The sequence below is a fragment of the Tupaia chinensis genome, unplaced genomic scaffold (assembly GCF_000334495.1).
Source record: "Tupaia chinensis unplaced genomic scaffold, TupChi_1.0 Scaffold000082_1, whole genome shotgun sequence".
NCBI lineage: Eukaryota > Metazoa > Chordata > Mammalia > Scandentia > Tupaiidae > Tupaia > Tupaia belangeri.
Window position 1 is genome coordinate 203,732 of NW_006159543.1, and position 10,864 is coordinate 214,595.

Below are 10,864 nucleotides of genomic sequence, written 5' to 3' on the forward strand. Positions count from 1 at the left end.
ATATATATATATATATACCTTATATCCTTATACCAGAACTATGCTGTATTTTTTTTCAGTTTTGCTATAGGGCACATGGCTTGGCAGAGAAAGACAGAGACAGACAGACACAGAGAGAAGGAAAGTGACAAATCTCCTCCTGGGAAGAAGGCCATGATATAATCCCTTCTCTTCCATTCTCCGCTGGGGATTTTGGGCATGCATGCACACATACCTGTCATGATTTTCTAGCCACCAGACCCAAGATTCCAACCACATAGTTGGCTATGTGGGATCCAGCTGCCTTAACCACCATGACACCTATTGGTCCACTATATTGTCTTGATTACTATTGTATAGTAAGTTTGAAATCAGGCAGTATGAGTTCTCTTGCTATGTTCTTCTTTTTCAAGATTATTTTGGTTATTCTGCGTCTCTTGTGAATTAGCTTGTCAATTTCTATGATGTCATCTGGGATCTTGATAAGGAGTATATGAATTGACATCTTGACAATATTAAGTCTTCCAATCCATGAACATAGAATATATTTCCATTTAGTTAAACCCTAAGTTTCTTTTGCAAATATTTTATGATTTTCACTGTACACATCTTGCTCTTTTATTAAATTTATACTTGGGTATTTTATTCTTTTTGGTGCTATTGTAAATAGAATTGTTTACCACAATATTTTCAGGTTGTTTATTGCTAATGTATAAATATACAGTTGCTGGGGCTGGCAGATGGTGTGGTGGTTAAAGGCACTGGACTCCCACATGGGTGAACATGGTTCAAGTCCCAGACTTGGCTGTTTGCAATCATACTTTCCTCTCTCTCTCTTGCTCTCACTCTCGCTCTCTCTCTCTCTCTCTCTCTCTCTGTCCCTCTCTGATCAAATAAAAATAAATAAATAAATAAATAAATAAGATAAATATACAGTTGCTTTTTGTAACCTACAACCTTGTTGTGCATATTTATTAGTTCTAATAATTTATTAATGGGTTCCTTAGGATTGTCTATGTACAAAATCACTCATCTACATATAGAGATAGCTTTTACTTCTTTCTTTTTAAACTGGATTCCTTCTATTTCATTTAATTTTCTAATTGCCTTGTCTAGAACTTCTAGTATAATGTTGAATAGAAGTAGTGAGAATGGGGGCCAGCAGATGGTATAGCAATTACGTCACTGGACTACCAAATGGCTGACTGCAGTTTGAATGCTAGACCTGGTGGTTTGAAAATCAGCCAGGGACATGTGTGTGTATGCCCAAGATCCCTGAAGGAAAATGAAGGAGAAGGGGTTGTGGTGTCGCCATCCCCCAGGAAGTGATTTCTCACTTTCTCCTTCACTGTCTCTATCTCTCTTTCTCTCTCTCTGTCTCTGACAAATGTGCATGCCCTAAGGTAAAAAAAAATTAAAAAAAAGAAAACCTCTAAAAAAAACGTAGTGAGAAGAGACATCCTAGACTTTTTCCTAATCTTAAGGAGAAAGCTTTTGGTCTTTCATCTGTATCAAGTAAGATGTTAGTTATGAGATTTTTTTATAGATAACCTTTATCATGTTGAGGAAGTTCCAAGTCCTCTTTTATTTCTAGTTTGTTGAGTGTTTTATTGTGAAAGACAGTTTGTCAAATAGTTTTTTGCATGTATTGAGATGATCCTACATTTTTTTACCTCTAGGCTAGTAACGTGATATGTTGTATTAATTGATTTTTGCATGTTAAATCCCTTGATTTAGTGCAATAAATTCCACTTGGTCATATATATAATTCTTTCTATAAGTTTTGGGATTCAGTTTGCTAGTATTTTGTTGAAGAATTTTGTGTCTGTACTCGTAAGAGATATTGGCCTGTAGCTTTCTTGTGATGTTTTTTTTCTGGTTTTGACATCAAGGTAATACTTACTGGCCTCCCTAGAATGGGCTGAGAGGTATTCTCTACTCTTCTATTTTTGGAAGAATTTATGAAGGATTTGCATATACTTCTTTGAGCATATGCAAATTAATCAGTGAAGTTAGCTGGGCGTGGGTTTTGTTGGAGGGGAAAATATTTTTTTAAGAATTTTTATTATTATTATTATTATGGTTATTAAATTTGCTATAGGACATGTGTGCTCAACAGAGAGAGACAGAGAGAGGGAAAGTGAGAAAGCAAGCTTCCAGTTTTGGGACTCAAACCATGGTTGGCCATGTGAGAGTGCAGCTGCTGTCCTCGGGGAAAGGATTTTTAATTACTAATTTAATTTCTTTTTATGTTATTGCCTATTCAGATTTTCTATTTTCTTGAATTAGTTTTTGTAGGCTGTATAGTTCCAAGAATTTGTTCATATCACCTAGGTTATCTCATTTGTTAGCATGAACTTATTCATATTTCCTGATAATTGATTCCTTATCTGTAGGGCCAGTAGTGATGTTCCCCCAAAAAAAGCATTCCTGATTTTAGTAATTTGAATCTTCTCTCTTTTTTGTTTCTTCTGTCTAGCTAAAGGTTGGTCAATTGTATTGATCTTTCCCAAGAACCAACTTTTTAAAAAATGTTTTCTGTCTTCTATACTTTATTATTTCTCTCTATTTTTTATTTCCAGAGGTCATGTGTGCTTGCCAGATAGAAAACAAACTTCTCTGGGAACAGCAGTTAGCGTAAAGGCTATGTCGCTGGACTCCCACGTAGTCGACCGCAGTTCGAGTCCCAGACCCGGTGGCTTGAACTCACACCAGGCGCATGTGCATGCGTGCCCAAGATCCCGAGAGGAGAATGGAGGAGAAGGGATTGCGGCGTGGCCATCCCCTCTGGGTGGTGATTTCTCACTTTCTATCTCTCTGTCTCTCTCTGTCTGTCTGGCGAGCACATGTGCCCTATAGCAAAAACCTCTCAAAAAAACCCAAAAAAACAAAAACAAAAACAAAGAACTTCTCAATGGGGTATGGTCATGCCACAACCCCTTTTCAAGTCCATTTCTCCATCTCATCAGAATTTGGGGCATGTACACACATGTACTTGGTATGTTTCTCAAGCTGCCGGGGCCAAGATTCAAACCACAGTCAGTCATGTAGGGTCTGGCTCCCTGTCTAAAGAACTTAACCACTGTACTATGGGACCAACCCAATATATGTTAATATTTCTTTCTTTCTGCTTTCTTTGGATTTAGTTTGCTCTTCTTTTCCTGGTTTCTTAAAGTTAAAGGTTAGGTTATTGATGCAAAATATTTCTTGTTCATTCTTCTTTCTATTTTTTGAGAGAGAGATTTTTTGCCATAGGGTGTGTGCACTCACTGGAAAACCAAAAAGAGACAGAAAGACAGAAAGCAAGAGATTACCCCCCAGGGGTGATGGCCGTATTGTAGTCCTTCTCCTCCATTTTCCTCTCAGGATTTTGGGCACACATGCACACATGCCCAGTGTGAGTTTTAAGCCGCTGGGTCCAGGACTTGAACTACATGAGAGTCCAGCAATGTAACCGTTATTTCATCTGCTGGTCCCTCTTGTTCTTTATTTTAAGTTTATATATTTTTTCCATGAAAGAGAGAAGCACAGAGATACAGACGAAGAGAGAGAAGGTAGGAAGGAATGGAAGGATAGGCTCCCCCAAGAGAGTCCTTCATGTCAGGATCCACCCTCAGCCCAACTAGGCAGGATCATGGGAATGCTCATGCTTACATGCTCAGCATTTACAGGGAGTCTTTGGGATGCAAACTCAGGACCTTCTCATATGACTTCATCATTGCAGAGCATTTCATTATCACTGTGCCATTGTGGCTGTCCCTTTCTTCTTTTTTAAAGTTTCTTTCATGACTGAACAAGATAGAAAGAGAGAGAGACAGCACCCTCAACAGGGTTTTCAGCACAGGGTCATCACTGCACAATCTTCAGCCTTCAGCCAGCCCTAGATCATGGGCAAGCTCATGCCCAACACACTCAGGGAGGTCTCTGGACTTGAACAGAGATCTAAGATCCCCTTCCTATGGGATTTCCTGGCAGAGCGCCACATTTTACCACTCTGTCATTGTCTGATCCCTTCTACTGTTTTTTAATTTGCTATGGGATGGGTGCACTTGCTGGAGAGAGGGGGGGGGATGGAGAGAGAGAAAGTGAGAAATCACCAACTAGGGGGGATGGCCACACCATGGTCCTTTCTCCTCCATTCTCCTCTCAGGATTGTATGCACACACATGCACCTGGTGTATTTTTCAAGCCACCAGGTCTGGGACTTGAATAGTGCATTTGGCCATGTGGGATCTATCAGCCTTAACCACCATACCACCTGTTGGCCCCCTCTCAGTTCTTTTTTTCTTTTTTTAGAGAGATTTTTGTTAAAGGGTATGTGCACTCGCCAGAGAGACAGAGAGACATAAAGTGAGAATTCATCCCCCAAGGGAGAGGGTCATGTCACAATTCCTTCTCCTCCATTCTCCTTTCAGGATTTGGGCACACATGTATCTGTGCCCAGTATGCATTTAAGCCATCAAGTCTGGGACTCAAACCACAGTCAACTATGTGGGAGTCCAGTGACGTAACCATTATGCCATCTGCTGATCCAGCACTTCTTTTTGAAGTAAGCAATTTACTGTCATAAATTTCCACTTTAAGAACTACTTTAGCTATATCCTACAAGTTTAGTATATTATATCTCTATTTCATTCATCTGAAAGTATTTTCTAATGCATGTGATTACTTCTTTGATCCACTGTTTACTTGAGTGTTTTATTTGATTTCCACATATTTGTGATTTTCCCAAAGTTTCTTCTGTCATTGTTAATTTGATTTCATTATGCTTAGGAAATATACTTTTTATGGCTTTATTCATTTAAAATTTATTGAGGCTTATTTTATGACCTAACATATGTTCTCAATGTTCCCTGTGTATATTATGCTGCTAAGTAGAGCATTCTATAGATTTCTTTTTTTTTTTTTTGGAGAGGTTTTTGCTATAGAGCTGTGCAATTGCCAGAAAGACAGAGAGAGACAGAGAGACAGAAAGCAAGAAATCACCCCCTAGGAGAGGAGGCCACGCCACAATTCCCTCTCCTTCATTCTCCTCTCAAGATCTTGGGCACACGCGCCCGGCATAAGTTTAAACCACTGGGTCCGGGACTCGAACCATGGTCGACTCTATGGGAGTCCAGCGGCATAGCCATTATGCCAACTGCTGGTCCTAAGTGTTCTATAGATTTCTGTCAGGTCTAGTTGGCTTATAATATTGTTCAGGTCCCCTTTTTCCTTGCTGATCTTCTTAAGTGGTTTTATCCATTATTGAAAATGGGGTATTAAAATCTCCAACTATATTGTTGAATTATGTATTTCTGTCTTCAATTCAGTCATTTCTTCTTCACGTATTTTGACTCTGTTTTTGGGAACCAGTGCTATGCTTTCGTCATAGCTATAAGCTCCAGTGAAAGGCAACACTGACACATTGACCTGGTCAAACTTGAATTTGAAAGGCATTTTCAAGTCTGATTTTCCAGTGTCTTAACCACCATGATGAATTATAGGGTAATGGTTTTAAAACATAGTTTTGAAGCCCATCAGATCTGGGCTCAAATCCAGATTTCTACGTATAAGCCCGTCAATGTGATCTTGGGTAAGTTACATAATCATCTGGGTCAGTTTCTTCCTCTGCAAAATGGGGATAATGATAATACCAACCTCATTGGGTTGTTGTGAGGATTGAAAGGGATTATGTGTAATGACCTTAGCCTGAGTTAGTGCTTGCTTGCCATCTATCTGCCTATCTCCTGATAGCAGAGTGAGTTGGCATTGTGTAAGTATGTACTAAAAGATGTACATGGGGAGGGGCTCCCAAAAGGGAATGAGAGAGAGAGGAGCCATTCCATGATAAAGCATTTGCTCTAGATAATTCTCAAATGCAAATAACCACTATCATAAGAGCTGTGGAAAGCACTTTATCACATGTATATGTAGCAGGCTCTATATGAATACAGAAAAGTGATAAGATTTGAAGAAATATAGGAATACTTCCCACAATGGGGCTGGACTGAGGTGTATATCATGCTGGGTAAAGTCTCTTTACAATCTAATTGCTCTATAGTGATTAAATGTATAAATAATCATTAAAATTAATAAATAAAAAATGTTTTAAAAGAGTACTTCCCACACTCTCTGCCCATATACACACATCCTGACATATCTCCCATGTACTTTATATGGTCAGATGTTCAACTTCTACTAGATCATTATTCTTTCAGGCTTCCTGCATCACAGTCCTGTTTTAAATGCAAATTCTTGGGCTTTGCATGTAGCCTCTTGAAGACTCCCACTAAAGCATTAGTAATTTGTCAGATTTGTTTTCTTCCGCTAGAAGAGATCCAATATAACATAAGAGCAACAGAGTACTGGCTGTTGAAAAGGCTCTAAAAAGAATGAGAGCAGAGGTAAGAACAGTTCCAAGGGGAACATAAAACAAATCTCACATCTTTAAGTATGTTCTCAGCTGATTATTCTCAGACCAGACATATCCATGAAAGACTCCAGCTGTGCCCAAATACCAAGGTGTTCACCTCCACCCCCACTTCACACCTCATGCCTTTTCCTATTTCAGAGGTGATAGGGCTATTAGCAGCTCCAGCCATTGGATTCTACTCACTCCTCTTTCAGGGGCAACAGTGACATGGTTGTCCGCTCTCCTTCCCTCAATCTCTAGCAGACAGGTCATGCTTTCTCCTGGTACCTGCCACCCAATTGTGCTGCAGAGACATGGGGCCAGAGATGCCAAGGGAACTTAGCACCAGGACTCATCTGTTGATTCTCTTTCTGGGTTTAGATTACATGCACAGCGCCCACCGCCCTGTCACTGGGGGCCACCTGGGGAAAAAGGAGAGTAGTTATGAGGGCAGCATGGACACCAGCCCCAGGAAGTCGAGCCGCTGCACGCCCCCGCCTGCCGACTCTGAGCTTGTCAGCTTCTGCTACCTCCACATGCGGGAACAAAGAAAAGAGCAGGAAAGCAGGACGGATGTCAACGAGAACCTAATCTTCTTTGAGGAGACCAGGCCCCGGACCAAGTCTGATCCCACATCCAAAAGCTCTGGCCAAGGTTATGATGTGGTCCCTGATGACTTTGATGCAGCCAGCCTAGATCATGAGCCTTGTGCCAGCAGGGCCCGATCCTACACCTTGGACAATTCCCTTGGGGCTGAAGCCCTGAATTTCTACTGTGACTCTTGTAAAGCCAAACTCCAGGAGCAGCTGGGCCCTCGCAAAGGTGGAACTCCTGGTTCTTCTCGTGACAATATGGTAGACTTGATGTCCCTCCCACCACCTGGGAGTGAGGAGGAAGAGGAAGAGGAAGATGAGACAACTTCTCTGTTGCCTGCCATTGCTGCCCCACCCCCTGGTTTCCGAGACAACAGTTCCGATGAGGATGACCCCAAGCGTCGGGCTGTCCAGAGCCAGGAACAAGGACGCCACCTGCGTGGGCTCCTGTATGATGAGATTCCAGTGACATTGATCGACACTGTGCAGACCCGAACAGTCCGAGATCATGCCCAGGAGCTAGATGATGCCCTGGTGTCTACCCTGCAGGCTCTGGAAGCCCTGGCTGCTTCTGAGGATGGACCACATCCCCCACCCCCACAGACTGCAGGTAACAGTCCATTCCTCCTCTTGCCTCCCCTTCCTTCTCCTGACCAGGAAGGGCCAGCAGGTACCATTGTTTCTTCTCAAGCAGATGTCAAAGTCACTGTGGTATGTCAGGGCAGTGGATGGGCCAGAGGTAGTTCAGATAAGGTCAGGGGAGCAACCATGCTGTGGCAGGGATTGGCTGCTCAGTTCTAGCTAGAGCTCTGGCTCTCACTATTCCATCTCTTTGGAAATGTCTTGCAGATGGATACCAGGGATTGGGGCCATGACAGCTATGGAGCCAGGCCAGGATGGAGGATCAGAGAAAAATTGTGAGGTATAGAAGACAGGCAAAGAATATCTAGCACGCACATGATTGGGGAAAAAAAAGAAAATGACCAACTAACCATCTAGTGACCTGGGATCAGGGGAGCCAAGAGTCGTCAGTGCTCAGGGATGAGGTCTTTATCCTGCCTGAGAGCATGAGCTCTGAGTGTACCTGAGTCCTAATTTCTTACTCACTGTCAGTGTGACCTTTGTCAAAGCACTTACTCTCTCTGAGCCCACTTTTGTCATCTGCAATGGGTTTGATAGCACATAAGGTCGTTATGAGGATTAAATGAGATCATTCATGCAAAACATTTAAGCACTACCTAGCACACAGTAAGGACTTATGAGTGGCAGCCGTTGTTATTATTAGTTGGTAGGAGAACCATACTATCCCCTGTTGGAGAGACATGTATGTCTGTCTTATAGACAAGTGCCAGATATATGCCCTTAGTCACACATACAAACCTCCATATACATACATCATTACAAAAAAAGAATGAACCCATCTCTGGTACACACTGCTCAGACACTGCGTTCCACAGACCTCTTCACAGGGGAGGCCCAGGTTCAGTTTCCAGTCCAACTTTAAGGTCAGCACAGTGGTGCGTGCCTGTAATCTCTGTAACTTGGGAGCCTGAGGCAGGAGGATCACAACAGTGCAACTCTGTCTAAAAAAAGGGAAATGTCACAGTAACAGAAAAGGAATAGGGAGGGATCAGTAATATGAGAATGCATGTGAGGTAGGGGAAAGTGTGGACAGAAAGGGTGAAGAGATTGAGGTGAGAGGGAGCCTACCTCTTCTGTATGTGAGAACACCATTGACACTGGATAGCCCCCATGTGTTTGGCCTCCAAGCCAGCATTTATCTTTGCTCAGAGTCTGGAGCTCCAAGCTCTCGCTACTCCCTGGCTGGAGGCCTATGCGGCTGCCAAAGAGAAGACAAGCTCAGCTAAATGGCCTCAGCTGCAAGGACTGTAGGCAGGCTTGGCCAGATGAGGAGAGATAGGGAGAGACCTCTCTTTGTTAGCCCTCTTCAGGACAATTAACAAAAATTTCCTAGCTGTCAAATCTAAAAATAGCATTGATTAGCATGTTGCTTTGCATGTAATTTGCATGTTAATTTGTCATCAAACTGCCAAGATCTTCTGTCCCCTCTTTTGTTACTGTCCTGGATTCCTGCCTTTCTTACTTCTTCTCATAGTTTACCTCTCTTTGTCCCCTTTCTTCCACTCCTCCTACCCTCAGCCCTGTGTTCTTCCCTGACCTGACTGGTTTTTTGAAATGCTGCTGGCTAACCTTAGCCTCGATGAACTCTCCATATAAGGTTGGAAACAAAGTTGGTCTCAGCAAGTAACAAGCCCTATCCCTGCCTGTTCCTCCAGGTCTGATTGTGCTGGCCACAATCACTCCTGAATCATCACTGGACTCAGGCCATGAAACCAACTCTTCAGAGCTCACAGACATGTCAGAGATGATGTCGGCCATGAAGCAGCACCAGAACACCACCTACTTCCTGGCCCAGCACCTCAACAAAGATAGCCTCCTTGCCCGCAAGGACTTGCCCTTCCGGATCCAGAGCTGTGCAGCCCAGGCTGTTCTCACAGCCCCTTACTCTCTTGGGCGCCCGGATCCCAACTCGTCCCTCCAACCAGCTGTCACAGGCCAGAGTCCTGGCCCCCCAGGCGCACGGAGGAAGCTGCCCCAGTCAGAGGCCCAGGCGCAGGGAGAACGAACATATTCCCTGGCAGTGCACCCAGCACTGTCCCCACAGCTTAGTGAGCAGAAGAATCTGAGTCTTCTGTCCCCAGTTCCTGAGGACAAAGGGTCTGGCCACTCTAGAGCAGGCATGGAGATGTCACTGAGGGCAGCCACACCAACCCTCAGTGAAGAGCAGGGCTCTGAGCTGAGAGATAACCTGCCCAAGGAGGTCAGGTTGAGCCCCAAGCTTATCCTTGACCCAAAGGGCACTGTGACCCCAGCCATCATCTCAGCTGCTCTGCAGCAGGTGGTTCACAGTAAGAGTCTAACCACTCCTGGTGGGGTCTTGGGAAACCCTCCCAGCAGAGGGGAGAGAAGGCTAGAGGCCAGCATGGGGAGGCCAGAAGTTAACATTATGAGTGGCAATGCCAGTAAGAATCTGAAGTTCAAAATGAGCCCTGCTGCTCCAGAGACCTCACGGAATTCTCAGCAGCAACTGGGCCCAGAGGTCTCTTCCAGCCCCAGAGTATCCCCAAGTTTATCCATAGACAGCCGGGCCGATAGCCTGCACCCCTCTCCACAAGAGGACAGGCTGCCTGTTCAAAGTTTCCCTACCAAAAGCTATCTTTCACGAACAAGCCGAGATTCAGTGGGCAAGCAAACCACAGGGGAGGTGGCAGGCAAGGGTGGGCCAGAGGGTGCTAAGCCTTCCCTGCACAAGCAGGGCACCATCTCCAGCCAGGGGGAAAAGGGCCAGCTAGAGAGCACACCCAAAAGCAGCAAACTTGAGGAGACCAGTCTGGTCCCCCGAGCTGGCTATGCTGTGGCTCTGCAGAGTCCCAGCTGCCAGCCACGAAACCACAGTCCCAGCTGCCAGCCCCGTGGCCATAGCCCCATCAGCCAGTCCCGAGGCCAGAGCCCCAGCTGCCAACCTCGAGGCCAGAGCCCACTGAGGCCTCAGGCTACCAGCCGCCAGGTGAGCACCATGCCTTCCAGGAAGCTTGAAACGACCCTGGATGGAGTTCACTCAGCCTCGGAAGGCTCCACAAAGCCCAAGTCATCCCGAGGTCCTTTCCGGCTACGCAATTTATTCTCTGCCACCTTCCCAACTCGCCAGAAAAAGGAGACAGATGAACGGCAAGCCCAGCTGCAGAAGGTAAAGCAATATGAGCTAGAGTTCCTCGAGGAACTTCTAAAGCCACCAAGCCAGGGGGAGCTGCCAGGCACCGAGTATCTGCAGCCTCCAGCACCTGGTCGCTCCAGCTGCCAGCTACTCCGCCGCCCC

At 44.7% G+C, this 10,864-nt stretch overlaps 1 protein-coding gene across 1 annotated transcript in view; it reads left to right on the forward strand.

Annotated features, from left to right (window-relative positions):
- The window catches only part of FRMPD3 (FERM and PDZ domain containing 3), an 84,565-nt gene that overhangs the window by 71,401 nt on the left and 2,300 nt on the right, over nt 1-10,864 (forward strand). Inside the window, 2 exon segments of the mRNA XM_027769686.1 lie at nt 6,755-7,576; nt 9,264-10,864. The exon segment at nt 9,264-10,864 is cut by the window's right edge and continues 1,267 nt beyond it. Coding sequence (XP_027625487.1) covers nt 6,755-7,576; nt 9,264-10,864 — 2,423 coding nt within the window.